Source organism: Cynocephalus volans, chromosome 8, assembly GCF_027409185.1.
Source record: "Cynocephalus volans isolate mCynVol1 chromosome 8, mCynVol1.pri, whole genome shotgun sequence".
Classification (NCBI taxonomy): domain Eukaryota; kingdom Metazoa; phylum Chordata; class Mammalia; order Dermoptera; family Cynocephalidae; genus Cynocephalus; species Cynocephalus volans.
The window spans coordinates 130,413,811-130,434,310 of record NC_084467.1 but is presented as its reverse complement, the minus strand read 5'-3'; the positions used below and the strand labels follow the sequence as shown (position 1 = coordinate 130,434,310).

The 20,500-nt window shown below is 39.6% G+C and overlaps 1 protein-coding gene, 1 long non-coding RNA gene and 10 other non-coding genes across 22 annotated transcripts in view; 11 read left to right on the top strand and 1 right to left on the bottom strand.

Annotated features, from left to right (window-relative positions):
* Positions 1-2,028: 2,028 nt before the first annotated feature.
* LOC134383945 (uncharacterized) lies at positions 2,029-13,024 on the top strand. Of its 7 annotated transcripts, none has more exons than XR_010024226.1 (12): positions 2,029-2,099; positions 2,712-2,764; positions 2,962-2,996; positions 3,197-3,236; positions 3,678-3,703; positions 4,010-4,049; positions 4,328-4,363; positions 4,531-4,554; positions 4,740-4,793; positions 5,035-5,227; positions 5,414-5,456; positions 5,634-5,822. It is a non-coding gene; the product is annotated as an uncharacterized LOC134383945 (long non-coding RNA). The 7 variants fall into 7 exon arrangements; XR_010024227.1 differs by having other exon boundaries at positions 4,328-4,554; positions 5,035-5,061; positions 5,198-5,227; XR_010024230.1 differs by lacking the exon at positions 5,634-5,822 and adding an exon at positions 12,781-13,024 and having other exon boundaries at positions 4,328-4,554.
* Positions 2,316-2,395, top strand: LOC134385380 (small nucleolar RNA SNORD74). The gene has a single exon (XR_010024358.1). It is a non-coding gene; the product is annotated as a small nucleolar RNA SNORD74 (small nucleolar RNA).
* LOC134385414 (small nucleolar RNA SNORD75) lies at positions 2,819-2,878 on the top strand. Its single transcript, XR_010024386.1, has one exon. It is a non-coding gene; the product is annotated as a small nucleolar RNA SNORD75 (small nucleolar RNA).
* LOC134385352 (small nucleolar RNA SNORD24) lies at positions 3,050-3,131 on the top strand. The gene has a single exon (XR_010024333.1). It is a non-coding gene; the product is annotated as a small nucleolar RNA SNORD24 (small nucleolar RNA).
* On the top strand, positions 3,514-3,582 carry LOC134385411 (small nucleolar RNA SNORD77). The gene has a single exon (XR_010024383.1). It is a non-coding gene; the product is annotated as a small nucleolar RNA SNORD77 (small nucleolar RNA).
* Positions 3,869-3,930, top strand: LOC134385381 (small nucleolar RNA SNORD44). Its single transcript, XR_010024359.1, has one exon. It is a non-coding gene; the product is annotated as a small nucleolar RNA SNORD44 (small nucleolar RNA).
* Positions 4,175-4,239, top strand: LOC134385412 (small nucleolar RNA SNORD78). The gene has a single exon (XR_010024384.1). It is a non-coding gene; the product is annotated as a small nucleolar RNA SNORD78 (small nucleolar RNA).
* LOC134385357 (small nucleolar RNA SNORD79) lies at positions 4,594-4,674 on the top strand. Its single transcript, XR_010024338.1, has one exon. It is a non-coding gene; the product is annotated as a small nucleolar RNA SNORD79 (small nucleolar RNA).
* LOC134385383 (small nucleolar RNA snR60/Z15/Z230/Z193/J17) lies at positions 4,839-4,920 on the top strand. The gene has a single exon (XR_010024361.1). It is a non-coding gene; the product is annotated as a small nucleolar RNA snR60/Z15/Z230/Z193/J17 (small nucleolar RNA).
* On the top strand, positions 5,266-5,344 carry LOC134385379 (small nucleolar RNA SNORD47). Its single transcript, XR_010024357.1, has one exon. It is a non-coding gene; the product is annotated as a small nucleolar RNA SNORD47 (small nucleolar RNA).
* LOC134385355 (small nucleolar RNA SNORD81) lies at positions 5,491-5,567 on the top strand. The gene has a single exon (XR_010024336.1). It is a non-coding gene; the product is annotated as a small nucleolar RNA SNORD81 (small nucleolar RNA).
* DARS2 (aspartyl-tRNA synthetase 2, mitochondrial) overlaps positions 12,271-20,500 on the bottom strand; it is a 26,187-nt gene continuing 17,957 nt past the window's right edge. For 3 of the 5 annotated variants that reach the window (XM_063105476.1, XM_063105477.1, XM_063105480.1), the window contains 5 exons: positions 18,561-18,713; positions 16,590-16,808; positions 16,251-16,361; positions 14,379-14,454; positions 12,271-13,587 (listed from right to left, as the gene is read on the bottom strand). In XM_063105476.1, coding sequence (XP_062961546.1) covers positions 13,373-13,587; positions 14,379-14,454; positions 16,251-16,361; positions 16,590-16,808; positions 18,561-18,713 — 774 coding nt within the window. In that variant the 3' untranslated portion in view covers positions 12,271-13,372. Of the gene's footprint in view, positions 13,588-14,378; positions 14,455-14,711; positions 14,783-16,250; positions 16,362-16,589; positions 16,809-18,560; positions 18,714-20,500 lie in introns of those variants that run through there. The other 2 variants (XM_063105479.1, XM_063105478.1) reach the window with 2 other exon arrangements.

Sequence of the window (20,500 nt, the reverse complement as noted above, 5' to 3'; positions counted from 1 at the left end):
AGTCTACGTTTTACAGCAAGAAAGTTAAAATCAAAAAGTGATTGTTAGACTCCTAAAAATTCAAGCTATAACCATACTTTCCTTACTAATAAGCACACAAACACCAAAACAGAAGTCCAACAGAAGCGGGAGGGAAGCAGTTATGACAGTTTAAACAAAAGAATTAATCATAAGTTATTTCCAAATTGAATAAAAAATTCTGACAATTTTACAATTTGTCCCTGGAGGAGGAAAGAAATAAGCTTTTTGAATAAATACATTAATCACAGATGGGTTGATTAGATATCCCTCTTAATATTTTACTATGTGCTACCTGAGTTATTTACTATTTTACAAGGTGACTTAATATGCCGCATGAATGTAGGCCAATATTCTAAGCTTAAGAGTCAGAGCCTTCATAAAATGGCTTTTTCCTCTTCGAAGGAAACTCCACGTTAGAAAAAATTCCACAGCTATGTCAAGACTCAATCAAAATATAGAGAACCTGAAGTTCAGTTCTCAAAATATGGAAAGACTAGGTAAAACTGCCTCTACTCAAATTCCAAGTTGGTAATTACAGGGTGGTGATGATACTTTGATTCTGAAATTTAGTCCCCCAGAGCTTGTAAAAAATTGAGCATTTACCAAGCATGGCCAACATTTTTACATTAAAGGAGTTTTTAAAACTAGCTGAAACACTAAGTCTATAACTGCATCCAATAGTCTTCAGTAGTGAAGAGTACAGTTGGTACAAATCTCAATAGGAAGACATCGATCTGAGCCCAATGTGCAAACATTTATCAATAAATTTGTAAGATATTACAGTTACATAAGACCTGAAACTTCCAGAACTTATCCTGACAAGCTCACAGTATTGTCCGCATTTATAACATACTTATCAGTAAATAGGGAAGTGTACACACTGCTTTCAAGAAACAACTTCAGCCAATCTGACCTTTTTCCAAAGCGTTATTGTTTGTTTTGAAACTTTTAATCCAATAAGAGCCTCTGTCGATGCCATCATGAATTCAGATGTGTTTATTTTGGAGCCTACACCAGCGCCTTTTTTTGTTTGCTCTTTCCGGCAATTCCCCAGTGAGGAGGAAGCCCCTGGAGTAAATTCTTTCTCTACCGTCGGCACTGGCGAGGTGAGAGCTGTAAGAGTGAGAATTGGGAACGGCATGGGGTTGGCCACTCTGGTACTTGAGTAGCTTTCGTCTGCGTTAGGAAGCGTGGCGAGAGGGGAGATGGGTGAGGGGCGAGATGTCACCGAGGAGGCGAGCAAGGCGTCGGGCCGGGGCGCGCGCGCTCAGGTGAGTGCAAAGGACTAGGGAGGGGGCGGCGCCCGGGGACCGGGTCCAAGCGGTAGGCGTCGGCGGGCGGGGAGCTGCCCTGAGGTGGGTGTGTGTCTCTGGGTGTGTCCCGGCTGCTGTGGGGGAGGGGACCGTCCATCCCGGGGTCCCGAGGGAGGGGCCCTGAGAGGGGGCGGGTCCGGCAGCTCAGCCCGGCCCGGGGCCAAGGGGGTGGAAGGTCGCCCGGTGCCTTGAGACGGGTTGAAGGGAAGTGGCTGAGCGCCCGAGGAGCGGGCTGCGGCGGAGACGGGGCAAGGTGGCCCCGGTGCAGGACAGCGGGACCAGGGTGCGGGGCCCGAGCCCAGTCAGGGTGCAGCACCTACCTCCGGGGGTGGAAATGGGCCGGAATGGGCCGGAACACCGTCCCGGAAGTGAAACCCCCCACCCCCTCCCCCTGAGCGGGCGACGTGCCGGAAGGAAATCACTCACCCTTACACCGCCCCCCTTCGCCCTCCCCTAGCGCTTTCGTCCCTCGCGCCCCCTCCCCTCTCTGCTCTTCCTCCTCAGTCGGGAGGAGGGCGGGAGCCCTGCGTCACGCGGGCGGTCGTGTCCCCGCCCACAATGGCGGGTGGGGCGGGGCCAAGACCGCGGGTTTAGAGGGCGGGAAGGAGGTGGGACTGGAGGATTGGAGATTGACGGAGGAGATAAGGAGGGGCTGAAGCGGGCGCTGGCGGGGAGAGTGCGTGATGACGTCATGAAAAGAACTCTTATATACAGGAGTCCGGGCGCCATCTCGGTCTTTCAAGAGTAGGAATCGCGTTTCTGGAGGTGAGTGATTTTATTACGGTTGTTAAGCGAGTTCTTGGTTTGGACCCTCCGTCCCTGGACAGTTAAGGTTGCCCTAAACTGGCTGGCATTTCTAGGCCAGTCGCTCGCCTTTGCGTTCCCACGGGATGAGGATGGTGGGGGATTGCGCTTTCGGTGCAGGCGCGACCTAAACTACTCAGTTGTTGTGGGCTGAACTGCGGAGAAACCTCGGCTTGCGTGCTCTGCCTGTGATGAAGCCTGTGTTGGTAGGGACATCTGAGAGTGATGATGAATGCCAACGGCTCTGATGGCGGCCCATGCCGACTCACCGAGTGGGCCTTTGTTAAGGACCGCGGCCGAGCCTCCTTCAGGCACTTCTCAGGAAAAGGATGGTGGTTGTGCTAGTCCACGTGGTTCTCTAAGGGGCTGCATTGCGCAGTGCTCCGTTATTTCACTGATTCTTAACTTTAGGTATAGTGCTCTCGTATACATTAAGTTTATCTCTTGCCTTCGTGAAATTAAATTATGGGTGCATAGAGTCCTGCATAGGTGACAGAAAAACGCGATGTAAGGTAGCGTGGAACAAAATGGACTAAATATCTGTAGTAATCCCTTTTTTTTTTTTTTTTCTAGGAATGGTGCTAGGCACGGACGCAACGTGGCTTTTGATGGCATTTTATAGACAGGTAAGAAAGTACAGTGGAAAGAATGAAATCTGCTTAGAGGAGGTCTTTTTATTAAGCCTGTGATGTTTTAAGAGTAGTGGACAGAAGGGATTTCTGAAATTCTGTTCTGAGGCTTTAATATATTAGGTAATGGAATTTAACTTGGCTGCAGGGAGGTAGGTGCCTTACGGTTCTACTTCTTTTTGTCTGTTGTCTAGTTATGTGCCAAGGAGGGATGAAAATGGCTGCCGAGGTAAGTTATCGAAATATCCTCCAGAAGAGAGTTAGGTTGAACGTCACCGAATGTGCCGCAATGATGACATTTTATTTGCTACTCTTGACTGCGAGGATGACGAGAATCTTAACCACCATTATGCTAACTGAGGCACACAAAATGGTGATTTGGGGAACATAAAGATTGCACTTAAGTTCACGTGAGTCTGTTTTTCACAGGTCCTAAAAACAAGCTTTTCGCGATAACCTGGGCACACAGGTGAGAAACCTTTTTAGATAGTCTGTTAAGCCAGTACTTTCAATTGTTTTTAAGGGCTTAGAGAACAGCCAAAGTAATGTTGATGCTTATATGAATTAGGGTTTTCTCAAGTGTGAACCTCTGCTCTTAATTCGATGCTAAATTGAAACTGGCCGGCCAGTTTGCTCAGTTGGTTAGAGTGTGGTGTTAAAATACCAGCATCAAGAGTTCGGATCCCCGTAGGTCAGCCACCCAAAAAAAACCAACAAAAAATACATAGAATACTGTAAGAATGAAGAAACAGATGATGGTTGCATACATAGTTCAACAGATTGAAGCATGAAGAGATATACTGTTTAACGTATCTGGGGTGGTTGGTGTTTGCAGCTATTAGTGTAGGCAGTAGTATAACAATTAGCTTAAGATGTGTTTTTTTAAAGTTATTTAAAATCTGTTTTATAGGCACTAAACAGCTGAAAGTTGATGTGGTAAGTAAAATAATCCTAGTAAACAGGTAACTGGGCAAACTAACGGGCATAAATGGGCTGCATTCTTATGTACTTACATCAAGCACTCCTGGTGTGAGTGCTGAATGCATTAAATAAAAGCCAGAGCCTTGTCCTGTTACCATTAAGACAATTTTGAAAATGTGGCCCGGATGATGATGAGCAAATACTGACTGAATGTGAAGGTGGTTAATTAGCTCTAACTGATTTCGGGCATTTGTTAGCTTTGGGGAATGGGGAGAAAAAAATCCATCTCTGGCTATTCTAAAACCACTCTAAATTTCTTAGGTGTGAAGTCTGACTTGTCTGGACCATTTTTTTTTTTTAAGTAAGTATTGATGGAAACATTACAGTGGTTTAAGACTTACGGAGAATGCCGATAATGAACTAATTTATATTCAGCTAATGAATGCTAAGATTGCATTTTCTTTGAGCATGCTCCGAACGGGGTTTATGTAATGATGTTGATCAAATGTCTGACCTGAAATGAGCATGTAGACAAACTTAACACTGAATAACCCTGTGACAAACAACTAAAGTGGCATCAAATTTTAGATTTAATGATATTTAGTTTTTAATGACAGTCATGTTTCTGTTCTGTTCTAGCCACTGGTTTCACGTTTTTTCCAATGGATGGCTTGGGTAAGAACATGAAGTCAGTTCTTAGGCATTTTATGGTTTTATTTCTGAAATGCCTTAACTGATTGTTAGGATGTGCTTTGTAAGACAAAAGTCTTACAGTGAGTAATTAACGTTATTTATGTGGAAAAGTAAGCGATATTCAATCAAACACTTTTTTTCAGGTGCAGATTTTGGAGACCTTTTAAATAAAGGTACATATTTTGTAAATTTTAGTTATCTATTGACCAAGATGCTGTTGGTGATGACTTAAGTTAAAACAGATGGGAATCTCTCTGAAAGAGAATGAAGATTAATTTTAAACTGAAACAGTAGTTGGAAAATCTTTTAGGAACCTACTTATTACTTCCTGTTTCCAAATTTGCATAAATTTCTGCAGGTGTGAATAATCTGCTTGGCCATGATACATGGAGCACGAAATTTCAATCAAAAGGTACACCAGTTTCAAGTATGGGTTTTTAAAACTGATATAAAGCTGCCGATACGGTGATGATAACATAGTTCAGCAGACTAACACTGATGAGCAGTATTAAGTCTTTCGCTCCTATCTGACGTATCTGGCTGCAACAATCCAATTTATTCTCTTGAAAAGGGGAATTTAGCTATTTGTTACATAGGAAACATTTAGAGAGTTGGATTACAATAATGACTTCTAAATGCTTTCTTAATTGCAGGAATGAGAACTCCTATGTGAAGTGCAGGTTAGTTTACAAATGTTAGGAAGTTTTTATGGCATAAATACATCTTAAACTAGATTGTACCAGATGGATTGATTTAGCTGTTTTAAAAAGTGAAATTGAGTAGGGTAAATTTTAAATGTTTTTTCTCTTCAAACAGGTTATTTTCCGTTATCCTGAAAACTTCAAGGTAAGTCAATTTTTGGTGTATATACTAAGTTGGAATGTAACCAGTGATGTAATGATTCTGCCAAATGAAATAAGAGTGATATCACTTGTAAAACCGTTCCATTTTTATTCTGAGGTTACTGTATTAACCAGTATCACAGAAAAAAATTTTTTTTACCATAATAAATATGTAATCTTTCTTTTTTAGGGCTTTTATGACTATAGCAAGCATGCAGCTTACCCATTGAAAGGTGAGAATTGAAAATGACAGCACTGTTCTTTTTTCAGAATACATGATGATCTCAACCCAACTTGAACTCTCTCACTGATTACTTGATGACAATAAAAGATCTGATATTCTGTGTTCTTCAAGTACTACTTAAATTGATGTTTGGAAGTGTGGCTAAAAGTGGTGTATTTGCTTGCAGGCAGCTGGATGGATGCTCATGGGATAGAAGATTAAGCATCTTTCAATTGGAATTTCTGTAAACCTTGTGAGGAGGAGCATCCTATTTCAAATAGGGTGGGGGAAAGGAGGAATGTTTTCAAATAATGAAGGAATATTCTGTACTGGTGCTTTGTCTGTTAAGTTAATTGGAAATAAAAGTATACAGAAATCAGAGGCTCCCTGGCATCTGCTTCATTAAAGGTACAGCCAGTTAAGATTTTCTCGGATATTTTACTGTGTATGTCTTATGTTTAAAAGTGTAATTTGTGCTGAGGAATAGACTACACATAGTCTTTCTCATTTTAGAAATGCCGTATTTGTGCTGATAGAAACCAGAATAACATCTGTTGAAGATATGCCATATATTTTGCAGAATTGTGTGAGCAAATTCTCTTAATGGCTAAATGAAATCATTGGGGCAATTTGTTTTAAGCTCAAAGCCACCTTTGGAGAAAAAAAAAATTGGCCTGAGGATACAAAAAATAGAAGCTTGGGCCGGCCGGTGGCTCGCTCGGGAGAGTGCGGTGCTGCTAACACCAAGGCCACAGGTTCGGATCCCATATAGGGATGGCCGGTTCGCTCACTGGCTGAGCGTGGTGCTGACAACACCAAGCCAAGGGTTAAGATCCCCTTACCGAAAAAATAGAAGCTTGGATTATTTCAGCTGGTGTTAACCAGCACATACTATCTTTTAATTCCATTTTTCCACAAGCTTTTTGACAACATCAAGTTGGCTAGCTAGTTAGCTCTTTTGGTAGAGTGTGATTCTGATAAAAAACCAAGGTCAGGTTCAGATCCTGGCACTGGCCAGCTGCCAAACAAGTTGTACACAAGCAAATATAGTTTTTGTCAGTTATACCTCAAGCTGAAGTCTTGCCCCAATACACCCCCACCCCCAACTTTTCTTACCCTTGACAGAGTAGTTAACCTGCAAGTTGATCAGATTGGGTTTTCAGAAGTTTTGGAGATTGGGTGCCAAAAGATTGAAGATAAAGTTTACCTGTATTTTGAAATGAGAAGAGATGTTAAAGTACAGTAAAGGGTCCCTATCATGCTCTATAGCCTGGATGACTAGTTAAATGAATTCATGGGTGGTTGAAAACTGCAGTAAGTGTATCGAGTGGACCAATTAATCTGAGATATCTCTAGTGTATTAGGGATTTTAACCCTGTCTTGTTCAATAAACTCGAAGAGGAATAGGTATTTTTTAGTAGGTTCCATTTATTAGCAAGATGCAGTTCTATGTCCTTTGTATGCAATTAGCATATAATTCTGATAACTACAGAAGTGGTGTGCATTATTTCCATGTTATATCCAAAAAACAGGCTCAATGATTTAAGATATTTTCCCCCAACCACAAAACACTCTTAATTCCCATCAGTGTGACCTTAATGTTAATAGTCCATATACATTTCCACATTGCCTTAATCCCATCAGTGTGACCTTAATGTTAATACTCCATATACATTTCCACATTGCCTTAAGGTCTGAAGATCATAAAAGCATAGACTCTGGGAATTGAAGAGTCATAAATCATCTAATCCTGTATCTTCACTTTACAGTTTTGTAAATTGATTGTAGATGTCCCAACTGATTAGAGCCATTCTTACCCCAAGCAAGAATTGCTTGGTGTAGTACATTACATATTTAAGAACATCCAAGAGGTAATGTTAGTAACTTGGCTTACCAAAAGGTTTGAAACACATTTCTAAATGGTCATCTAAATTAAGGCACTTGGTTTTCTGGGATGGGCTCCTTGGGGAGGGGCAACACATGAGCTGAGTTACTACCAGCTCTTACATGACCAGTGTACTACTATGGACTTGAAGTGGCAGCTGTGAATATTTAGGGAATGAGCCTCACGATGAGTAAACTTTAACAGGAAAAGACTTGGGCATGCGAAGATGTCTTTTTTTTTTTTTTTTTTAAAAGATGACCGGTAAGGGGATCTCAACCCTTGACTTGGTGTTGTCAGCACCACGCTCAGCCAGTGAGCAAACCGGCCATCCCTATATAGGATCCGAACCCGTGGCCTTGGCGTTATCAGCACCGCACTCTACCGAGTGAGCCACAGGCCGGCCCTATGCGAAGATGTCTTTTTGATGGGCATTTGTCTTAGTCCATTTGGGCTGCTTTAACAAATACCTTAGACTGGATAATTTATAAACAATAGAAATTTATTGCTCAGTTCTGGAGACTGGTAAATCCAAGATCAAGGTGCCAAAGGATTCAGTGTCTGGTGAGGGCCTGTTCCTCATAGATTGTGCCTTCTGCGTCCTCATGTGGCATAAGGGGCAAGGGAGGTGCTTCGAGCTTCTTATTAGGGCACTAATCCTGTTTATAAGGGTGGAGCCCTCATAATAGCTGTTTTTTGAATGCTTACTGTATGCTAGTTTATATAATCATTCTAAAAGTGGCAAGTTAGGAATTACATCTTATGGATAAAGGGATAGACTCAGGATAAGGTTATCTAAAGCCACACAGGTGGTAGAGGCAGAGTCAGAATATGCAGCAGCATATCACATTAACAACTGACAAAGAGTTAACACATTGAAGGATTATCTTGGCCTTGAAGACAAGACAAGCTACGAGATGAAATTCTACAGACAGGAATATTAGTCTTTCTGTTTGAAAGGTCCCAATGGGGTACTTAGAATGTGGGGGTGAGGGGGGGAGGAGCTGGCTTGACAGATTGTTTGGAAAAGACTTGGAGGCTTTATAGAATACAAACTCTGTTATCCAAAAGTGGGACTGGGCTGTTTTAAAACAAAATACCCGAATGCTGTCTTAGATTCTGGCACTGGGTGGGAGGTGGACTACTCAGACAATCTAAGGTACCCTGTCATCTTAGGAACTCATGATTCTATAACCTGTCATGCCATGCATGCACCAGGGGAGGTGTGGGTGAATAGGGTGTGTAGGGTGCTGTTATTCCACAGGTAATTCTGGTTTGAGTCACTGATTTCTAGATTTATACTTCCAATTTCCTCATTTGTTTAATTTGGGCCCCTGGAAAGTTATATCTACTTATTAAATGAGATCTGTCTTAGTCTGTGCTGCTATAACAGTACCACAGACTGGGTAATTTATGAAGAGCAAATTTATTTCTCACAGTTCTGGAGGCTGGGAAGTCCAAGATCAAGGTGATAGCAGGTTTGGTATCTGGTGAGGGTGGCATCCTCTGGAGGGGAGGAACACTGTGTCCTCATGTGATGGGAAGAGGAAGGGGAAGAGAGCTGATGGCTGCATGAAGCCTCTTACACGATCCTTAGTCCTACTCATGAGGAAGGAGCCTTCATGGCCCAATCACCTCTTAAAAGCCCCATCTCTTAATACCGTCACATGGACAACACCTGAATTTTGGAGAGGTATACATTCAAACAATAGGAAGATGCCAGGCAAATTATTTTCATTGAGAAAAATGGAAATAATTAGTTGGCGCTTTACCCCACCACAGAACTTTTGGGTGGCAGTTCTAGTTATGTACATGATGTGTTTCACTAGTTGCACATCCTGCCAAATGCACAAAGGATTTTTATATAATTATGTTCTCAAACTGGAAAGCTGGGTTCCATAATTCAAACTAGTGCCTGAATATCCTCCAAATATTACAGCTTTTAAGATAGATAAATTGATTTTTTTTCATCTTTAATAAAGCTGTAGGTTTAGATACTTTAAAGGGATCTTTATGCTCTTGAAAATCCCTGGGCTTGGAAATGATACATTTTGTTCTTCCTTTGTCCCTCTTATTTCAGATATAAAGTTAAGGAAAATACTGGTGTACTGTGCTGGACATCTGTATTCTAAAACAGACTGTATTCTTGATTAATTTTATGTAAGTGACCTATTTGAAGCCATTTCATTTAAAAACCATGAAAGAATGGTTAATTCTTGCTAGTAATTAAGCTGCCAACATCTGAGGGAGTATCTGCTTTATCAACCTTCCCTATTGGTGAGGTTGGTCTCAGGATCTCTACATATCTTCATCTAATGATTTACACATATCAACGTGATCTGTTTATGTATCTGCTCCCCCACCAGGCTAAAAGTTCCTGCAGGACAGGGGCCACAACTTACTCATCTTCGTGCTCCCCAGAACCTAGCCCAGAGCTTGGCATGTATTAATTATTCATTTTATAATTGGCCCGAAAGGTGTTTATTGAGCATCTATCATGTGCAAAGCAATTTTTTTTAGGTGCTGGTAATAGATATTACAGAAAACAACAGACAAAAATAAAATCCATGCCCTCATGGTGCATACATTCTAGTGGGGCAAACAAAATAACTAAAAGGTAGCATATCAAATAGTGGCGAGTGGTACAGAGGACAAATAAAGCAAGGAAGGGGTAGAGAGTGCTGATGCAAGGCAGGGGCTCGCTCTTTTTAATATGGTTGTCAGGGAAATCCTCACCTCCAAGGGGGCATTTGAACAAAGATTTGAGGATATTAGGGAGCAAGCAGAGCAGCTACCTGGAGAAAACTTGCTAGGGGACAGGTTGGGCAACAGCATGGACATGGGATCATGCCTAGTGAACACCAAGAAAAGCAAGGACTCCCGTGTGGAGAGAACAGAGGGAGCAAGGAGAATGAGAGGACATGGTCAGTAGCTTAGACAGTTCACAGAGGCCTTTGGAGGCCACTTTAAGGACTCTGGCTTTTCTCTGAGGAGGGAAACCACTGGAGGGCTTGAGCAGAGGAGGGACATGGTCTGACCCTCACTGATAGACTTGTGAGGGGCAAGGATGAACGCAAGATCATTACGAAGCTGTTGCTCTAATGCAGGTAGGACAAGATGATCACAGGGACCAGGAAGGTTGTTTTAGAGCCATGAACAAGTGCCAGATCCATGCTGGATGTATTTTGAAGGTAGAGCTGATAGATGTTCAGCTTTATTTGAAGACAAGTTTCTCCAGCTTCACTTTCTCTAGGCAAAGAAACAGGAGCCTAGAGAGGTTAAGCAACCGGGCCAAAGTTACGTAACTAGGGAGCGGTAAAGCCAGGAATTAAATCCAGGTACATCCGACTCATACAAGTTCTTTCTGCATCAAAAGTCTTAAATACAAAACTGACTTGGATGTGCAATATTTATTGCATGACTTACATATGCAACTGTTATACAGATATCCCATCTGATATTTTTATTGTATACTTGGCTAACTCTTCTAGTAGTTATGAAGTGACTCATTTTTCTTGAGATAAAAAGAATCCTTAGGGTGAATTATGTTTAACAAAAAGCAGCAAGGAAGTGATCAATGTTACAGATAGTTCTGATTCTTCAGAGAGGGGAATTCTGGGAAAAGACAGAGCAGTTGTACAGATCCATTGTTTAGTAAAGCAAAGCCTAAGAGCTTAAAACAATCCCATTAGACTTATCGTCTGACATAACTCTTTCCAACAAGAAGAAATTGTTCATAGGACAAAGCTCTGTGAAGTTAATAATGACTACTGCTGTTGTAGCTGGCAATTGCTTACCTTGTTTTTAAAACTGGAAACACAGAATACATCTAAATTGCCTAGGAGGTTGGGGAGATTCGATTTGAAAGAACTTGGTTTCCAGTTTACAATTTGTGCATTCCAAAATCCTGGTTCTGGTGTTTTCAACTTTACTGGCAAATAGTTCTTCAGTTTTTGAGAAATTATTTAAAATTTTACCCTACCCTAATCATAGAGATCTTATATAGTGACATTTCCTTGGATTTCAGAATAAGCATTATTTTTTTCTTCCTGACAAGTCCGAAGCTGAGTAACCTAAAGTGACTAGGCCTCTTGAGATATCAAGACAGTACTGTTTGTGCTCACTTCAGAAGCACATATACTTAAAAAAAAAAAGAAAAAAAAAGACACGACTGTTTTACTCTTGGGGACCTAAGGCCTTTGGTATTTGTGCCTAGAAAATATTCTCTGAATTTTGGGTGTCTTCTGTAACTCTCATTTCCAGGATAGAAAGATAAAGTTTTGGTATGAATTAGGCTTTAAACAGTGAATAGCAAATTTATATTTATAAGTTAGGTAACATTTGTGGCATAGATGGATGTAGGGCACCTCTAGAAATTCTCTCCGCTGAGAAAGGGCAGGCAGTGTTGGGCACCCTTCTCACTGTGAGAACCCTGCCAGCAAGGACTTTCTGGCTCTAGAGTATACCCACAAATGAGGGAGAGATTAGGTGAAAGGACAAATTTAGGGAAAAGCCCCACCTAATGGTAAACCAGCTTTCTCATTAGTAAGGAAGCATATTCATACTCTTTGTAGCTTATTGAGTGTCACAAAATAGACCTGGAAGTGAAGCCTATTTTATTTTCAAACAGAAAAAGATTACAGTATCGTATTGCTTAGAGCACTGAGAAAAATAGGCAGGGATATAAAACTGATACTTAGTGTTTATAAATTATAAATCAAAAGAATGTCAAGGCAAAATCAAAGATCAAGTAGAAAAGAATAATTTCAAAATCATCATTAATCAAGGCCTTGTTCCCATTTTATAATTTTTATTTGCATCATTAAAACTTATAAGAAAATCACAATGAGCCCAGTGTTAATTTTTTTGTACGTGTGAGGTTGATCTAAGTTCAATTAGTATTTTCAATTATGTGTAATTGAGAGAAATTATTTGGGGATTAGTGATTATCTTTAAAAATAGAAATATAAACAGAATAATGATTCATAAAACTTTTTCTTTTACTACAGTTATCAGTTTTGTTTGATCTTAAATTACAAAATACAAGGGTACTTCAAGAAGTTAGTGGAAAAATACAATTAAAAGATAATGTGAATCTTTCCATGAACTTTTTGAAATACCTTCATATATATGGATATACCTGTACCTGTTTATGGGTAAATAATATCATCTTTCTTTTGTGTAATGCTTTACAGTTTTTCAAAACATTTTCAAAGCACTCACATTGTCTTCCACATATATTATCTCCTCTGATTCGGCCTTTGCATTTTACACAAGCAGGAAAGGAGGCTTAGAGATGTTTATGTAACTTGCTCAAGGTGAAACACTGAAAAAGATTTTGTGACTTTCATTTCAGTGATATTTTTTGCATTGTATTATGCTACTTCTCACTATATTATGTTGATAGTTGAACTGTCACTAAAAAGCTTAATTCATATGATTGATTCTCTAGATGAGAACGGATGAACCGAATCCTCCATCAACTGACCAGTCTTCAGGGGCAAGCATTTTCCCACATTTCTCACATGATTTGATTATCTCTGTCCTAAGTGAATAACTTACTATCTCGGTATAAAAAACATGATTAGAAAACAACTAAGCCACTGTATTACTACTGCAAAGAGCCATCTTTCACGCCTCTCGAAGTGAAAAGGAACTTCAAAAATGTCTCAATCAAAAAAACCCCTGATGATGGGCCGGCCCGTGGCTCACTCGGTAGAGTGCGGTGCTGATAACACCAAGGCCACGGGTTTGGATCCTATATAGGGATGGCCGGTTTGCTCACTTGGGAGAGTGCGGTGCTGATAACACCAAGGCCACGGGTTTGGATCCTATATAGGGATGGCCGGTTTGCTCACTTGGGAGAGTGTGGTGCTGACAAAAAAACCCCTGATGATGCATATTCAAGTCAAAGTTGAATAGCTTCTGTTTCTTCACTGTGTTAAAGAACGATTCCTCTGCCTAAAGACTTGATTATCAGATCTGTGGCAGAACTCTGGATCTGATTTTAGCTTTGGGAAAGCAAAGAGGACAAAATCAGAAGCTCAACTTTCTGGATGATGTGGATGATTCAATGCGCTCTTTTCTGCTTCTGAGTCCGTTGGCCAAGAGACCTGGATATGATACGGCTTCAGTTCCTCAGGAGGGATAGAATCTGGGGCATTGCTCATGAGGTCATGTCCCCGGAAGGATTTGGGGAAAGCTATGACATCTCTGATGCTTGCAGCTCTAGTGACAAGGCACATGAGTCTGTCTAACCCTGTGAGTAAAATACAAAGTTAACAGATGAGAAATGTAATCTAACATTGGAAATGACTTAGTCTTTCTATCAAAAGTTATAGAGAACTATTACATAAGAATCTTTATAAGCTGTAGCCAACCACAGTTCCCTGCCCTTTTAGAGAATTTTTGTTTCTTCAGAGGTTCTTTTCTGCCTCATTCTGGAAAAGTGCTCAGGACTAATGTTCACATGCTACTGAGATTATCACAGTAACTAGTAAGTTCTTAGCAAGGGCTTACTAAAGGCCCTAATACAGGTTGAACAATATATATATTAGGTGCTCTGTAGGGAACTCCAGAAAAACAGAAGGAAGTCCCTTTTGTTGAGAGCCTACAATCTAGGTAAGCTTTCTAGAATTTCTCACTATTCTTGCTTGGCAAAACAAGCAAAGTGAGTAACCATGGTAATCAGGACACTGGCATATTCCTATTTTCATATAAGCTGAATGCTATGGAGCAGTGCTTTCCAGACCCCAAAGAATGTTTGTGTGTGAGGCCCCAGGATTTGAGCAATATTGACATTAAACTCTGCAGTTTTTAGTCTATTAAAAAATCTTTCAAATGTAAATTATCACTTAAGTTTTATCTTTGTAACTGGTAAAATATATTTTAAAATACATTACTGAAATTAAAACAGAAACTTAGATTCTCAGAGAACTCTTGGACTCATTCCACCCCCCACCCCCACTCCAGCACCACAAGTTGAGAGCCCAAATTTGAGACACTGTGCTATGGAATGAAATTTAGTTTGTAAAAGGACAAGTTGTTTACCTAAGGCAATTCCTCCATGAGGGGGCGCCCCATAATCTAAAGCCTGGAGCAGATGGGAGAGCAATTTCACATCTTCCTGAAATTCAAAAGATAATTTAGTTTAAATATATACTGAAGGTCCACTAAGTGCCACACACTAGGCTTAGGTGCTAAAATGAAAATAAAGTGGAATTAAAAAAAATACCTTAATATATATGACTTAACTAATAATGAAAACTCATTGGGAAAAATGTAAAAAAAACCCAAAACCCAAAACTTACGAGGCTTACATTTCAGCAAGGGAATAAGATAAGTCACAGATGATTATGACATGTAGAAAAATGCCTGGTGCTCAGTAAATGCAGCCATTACTGTACTGATAATGCAGGGCTCAGAAAGGTAGGATGAAAAGCAGGAAAACTGGCCTGTCACAGGGACCAAGGGAAGAGAACATTAGTAAGAAGGCAACAGTGTCAAATGCTTCTGGGAGGTGGGAGAGTCGGAGGGTCAACAACAGGCCACTGGATTTGGTGACCATGCCAGTAACTTTTGTGGGACAGTGCGTGTAGAGATGTTGAAAATGTGTCTGGAAGTTGTTCTTCGACCAGGCTATAGATCAGAATCAGGTGGGAAGCTTCAAACAAACAGATGCCAAACCTCATACTTAGAGCTTTTTATTTAGTGGGTCTTGTGTAGGGCACAGGCATCAGTGTTTTTTGTTTTTTTAAAATGCTTTCCAGGTGATTCTATTCTAATGTGCAGCAGGACTGAGAACCACTGGTGCGTAGGGAAGAAAGGGAAGCAATGTATTCTTACTCTTTTGAAAAGCTTGACAATGACAGGAATGCAAAAGATAGGCTGGAAACTGATGATTGGAGGCCTGACTTGGCAGGAGAAACGTTAACAGATTTACAATGCCCTTAAAGCTAACGGGGGAGTCTGATGTTTTGAGTTCTCCAGTCCTGGTCTCACATATAAAGTTCTTCCATCTTACCTAGCACCTGTTAGTTAATCCCACAGAATGATCTTTTAGGACCAGACTCTCAGACCTTCTCTTTCCTGAAACCTGTTCTAGCCTTCTATAGAATCACCAAAAAACTGCAAATTTTAGGTCTGCATCTGTATAGACTCCCCACTTTCTTTTTTTAAAATCCTGATTACCTCACTCTCTATTACTAAAATATAGCCCCATCTTAAACAGAGCTAAAGTAGTATTATTAAGTGATATAAAATCCTTTCAAACCTCTCTTTTTCTCTAACATTATCAACATTTCCAGTCACTTAAGACTGAATCTTTTTTTTTGAGCAGTTTTTTTTTTAGTGGTTAGGAGCTTGGGCTCAAGAGCCACCCTGCCTGGATTCAAACCCTAGCTCTGCTTAGTTCTGTGCTGTGTGGCTTTGGCAAGTTAATTAATCTGACTCAAATTATCTTTATTTATTTATTTATTATTTTTTTTAAAAGATGACTGGTAAGGGGATCTTAACCCTTGGCTTGGTGTTGTCAGCACCACGCTCAGCCAGTGAGTGAACCGGCCATCCCTACATGGGATCTGAACCCGAGGCCTTGGTGTTATCAGCACCGCACTCTCCTGAGTGAGCCACGGGCTGGCTCTCAAATTATCTTTAAAATGGGCAGAATAAGGACATCTATCTCATAAAGCAATTGTGAAGATTAAATGTGTCAATGCATATAAAGTACTAAAATAGTGCCTGGCACATAGTAAGTACTAATAAACAGCTACTATTACCATTTATTTTTCCAAGTCCGACACTAAAGGTACAGAAACAAGCTGACACTATTTTATATCCAGCGAATCCTCCATTCATAACAAATGTTTAACAAAACTGACAAATACTGATTGAAAAATAAGGCCAGGTTAGAATATGTATTACCTTTAGTAATGTTGCCAGGATGTAACGCTGTAGCTCTGCATCATGGATTCGGATAGAACCACCTCCTATCTCACTGCCATTTAAAACCAAGTCATAGTGTTGGCTACGGACCTAGAAGATTTACAGAACCTTTATGTTAGAGAAAATTTCTGATTTTCTGTTCTGTAGATTGAAGATACTGTAGTTACTTAGAACAATGTATTAACTACTGGCTCAAATCTCAGTTTCTTCTGGGGCTTCCAGAACTGGGTTCTATCTGTCTTCAGACTGTGAAATCTGAAGTTCTTTGCTTTTATTTACACATTTCCTTTTTATTTGGAAGTACATCAGATATGGTACCTTTTCAGGTTCAGTGTACAGGAGGTGAATATCGCTGGGGTGGGGAGCAGTAAATGGGTGGTGGGCTGACTCCAGCTCTCCAGGATTTTCCTCCTTTGGAAAGAAGAGTGGGAAATCTACCACCCAGAGGAAAGAGAACAAAGCTGGGTCTCGGAGCACCACTCCTCTTATTTCTAGAAGGTCAGCACATTCTAGTCGTAATTTTCCCAACGAAGAGCACTGTAAACACAAGACTGGGTGAGTACCTAATAACACAGTGATTAAGAACACAGGTATCAGAGCTTCATAGTCCTGGATCTGAATCTCAGTTTGGCTACTTACTAACTTCTCTGTACCCCTTTTCATAGTAAAATGGGGATAAAAACATCTACAAAAGACTGTATGAAGCTTAGGTCAGATAAGGTACATAAGGTGCAGAACCTGAAAAGTATGCGAATGGCAGTTATTCTGGTTATTTCCTCACTGCTCCTGAAGGATTGTGGTGAAGATTTGATGAGTGTCTGGCACATAATTAATGTTCAACAAATTCTGGCTATTATTTGAGGTAATATGGAATATGTGTGAATTTTGTAATCAGACTTCATGGGTTAGAATTCTGGCTCCTCCACTTCCTAGGCATGTGACTGCGTGAATTTTAAACCTCTATGCCTCAGTTTTTTTATTATTTTAAAAACAGCAACAGTATCAGTACTTCTCTCAAAGGGTTGGCATGAGGATTAAATGAGTTAACATATATAAGGTGCTTACTTGACAATTAGGAAGTGCTTAATAAGTGCTAACTGTGGTTTGCAGGGCTTCTTTGAGAAAGGACAGTCAGAACAATGACACATGCCTGGAGACATGCACAGACTTTGTGGCCCATTCTATCTTACATTTAAATATCTGCAGAGGGCACCTTCATTGTAACACTTTCAGAATGTTAATGTTACTCCTTGTAAGTCCGGTTTCTAGCTTTCTTTCAAGGAAGGTCTAGCAGGAATTAGAACCATACCTTCCTGAGAAAGGAACACCAGTATGTTTGGTTCATAGCAAAAGAATGTTTCATAGCCAAATTAATTTGCAGCAGGGTATTATATAGTACAAAATTCCAAGTTCTTTTTTAAGAAGTGCACTGATAATGAAATTTATAATTAAATAACTTTCTTTACTATTGCAGGGAAAGGAAAAAACAGTGTATTATATTAATTGTTGAAGCTGAGCTCTGAAACATTTTCTTTGGAAGAGATAACGATAAATAAGTGCAAATATAAATTTGAAGAATAAACTTGATAAAGTACTAATTAAACACTTATTTTAAAGAAACCATATTTTAGTGAAAGAATGAATTTATAACATGCCTGACCTTTACTTATAGTATGTTTTCAATATTCATGTTTGACTTTTATGCTATACTTTTGTATATTTTACAAAGATCCCTAAAGCTAAATTCAGTCTTCCATATACATTCCTTGAGGAATGGTGATTTAGCCCGTACATGGCAGTAATCACCACCTACAGCTGCTACCCTTGAGGAAAAAGGGTCCCACCTTGACCAAGTTGGTCCAGGGGTGTCTGCAAGCCCAGCAGCCCTCCAGTGATCTGATCTGTCTCTCCATATTTTTAGGGATGCATTATACACAAAAGTTTAAGACTACCAAATTTTTTTCATCTGCAAAATTTTGAAAATGAAAATATTTTTCCATGGCTGTACAAATAATACCAATATCCCATTAACTAAGTGGCTTTTCTAAACAGAGTCAGATCTGTTCTGTGACGGTAATGCCAATGGAGGCCAGTAGCTGATGAAAAAAAACCTGGTTTTATATACTACATTATAAAGTACTGAAAGATATTTATTTATGTAACTATTTATGCAGAACAGTTCCATTTTATGAAATTAACAGTCAATTTCAAATATGTACTATATACATAGGACACGAGAGGCATCATTCAGTATTAACAGCACATAGACTTGGAGGTAATTTTTCTTACTGCTTTCTTGTGCTCTCCAGCAGTTAGCAGGACCACATCTTCCTCTTGGATCTCCATTAGTCTGATTAATTCCAATCTTTGCTCCTCCATTATAAATTTAGCAACTGAAGAATTCCAGTTTCTATTGGCTTTCAGGAATATAGGTAAGACTTCCTGTGATAAAGAAAAAAAAAAAAGACTTATTCACACTTTTTTAAAAAAAAGTGGGATTGATTTATTTTCTATAGTACAAATATTTGTTGTTCCCAGTAGAACTTACATGAGATTCTTGTTGCCTCCTTGAATTCCTTCAAAATGATACTAAAGAAATTTTAAAAAGTAATCTCACCACCACAACAACAAAAAAGGGAATGAAGGGTGGGGAGGAATATCAGTAGATAAGAGATCTCTACAAATTTTTGGCAGACTGCAAGTGAATGGAACAGGGATGATTAAAGAAGCAAGATGCAGAAAGCTCTGGTCTAGAGAACAATGGAGGCAGTCTCAGCACAAGAAGAAACTCAGAATCTGGAGAGGCTCAGGACACTTACGCCTTGAGTGTCCAGGGTAAAAGCCAGTGGCCTTGCTGCTTACCCTAAACTAAACCTAGCCATTTACAAAGCTCCAAGGAGCTGTGCTTCCAACCAGCTTTTAAGATGCCTCCTTCTCAAATATGTATGGATAGTCAACAATCACCATACATTGAATAAACTCTGCAGAATTAAAAAAAAAAAAAAAAAAAAAGACCAAGATAAACATAAAAAAATGATTTTAGAGACGAGATAATTTAGGGACCAAAAAGGACTCGAATCCTCAGAGGCACTCAAAAAGATATTTTATCAATAAAACCAGAATAAGATGCAATCGAAAGAGCTGAGAAATAATAATACGACTGCTGAAAAAAAATTCAACAGGAGAGGAAATTTCTTGGAAAACAGAATAAAAAAGATAAAATAATGGAAAGTGACATGGAAAAAAAGAGAGACATATAAGTTTTTTTTTTTTTTTTTAAAGATGGGGCTCTTAACTTGGTGTTGTCAGCACCACGCTCTCCCAAGTGAGCAACCAGCCATCCCTATATAGGGATCTGAACCTGTGGCCTTGGTGTTATTAGCACCACACTCTCCCAAGTGAGCCACGTGCTGGCCCTAGAGAGACATATAAGTTACATAAAGAGGTTCAACATAAAACTAATAGAAATTCCAAAAAGAGAGACTAGAGAAAATGATGAGGTCAAAATAATTAGATAATAAAAGAATTTTCCACAGATGAAAGACATAGCCTTCATAGTGACAGAACCCTTCACGTGTGCAACACATTGAATGAAAAATGATCCAAAGTTACTCAAACTGTGAAATTTCAAAACATCAAGAATCAGGAGGCTAAAAGCTTCTAAAGAGCAAAGAGAAAAAAGATCTGCTATAAAGGAATAAATTCATACAAGCATCAGACTTCTCAAGAGTAACAGCAGAAGGGAGAAGAAAAAACAATGCCTTCAATGTTCTAAGGCTGTGCTGTCTAGCCACTTGCAGTTATTTAAACTTAAATTAATTAAAAGGAAGTAAAAAATTCAGTCCCTCATTTGTACTAGCCCATTTCAAGCATTCAACAGCTACAATGGCTGGTGACTACAAAATTGGGTGATGCAGATATAAAACATTTCCATCTTTACAGAAAGTTCCATTCGATTGCACTGTTCTTAGGTGATATGGCTCTCAATTCAGAATTTTATACTAAGACAAATTATTATTAATCAAATGTGAGGTTTTGAACATAAAGACATTTTTAGACATGTAAGAACCCAGTAAGTTTATCTCTTATATGTTGTATTAGGAAGTTACTTAAGTATATACTCCAGCACAAATAAGAAACAGGAAGTTCTAGGATCCGAGAAGAATGGTTTCAACTCAGAAGAGGAATGAAGAAAAGGTCCAAAAAGACAGCTGTGCAGAATGTACAGT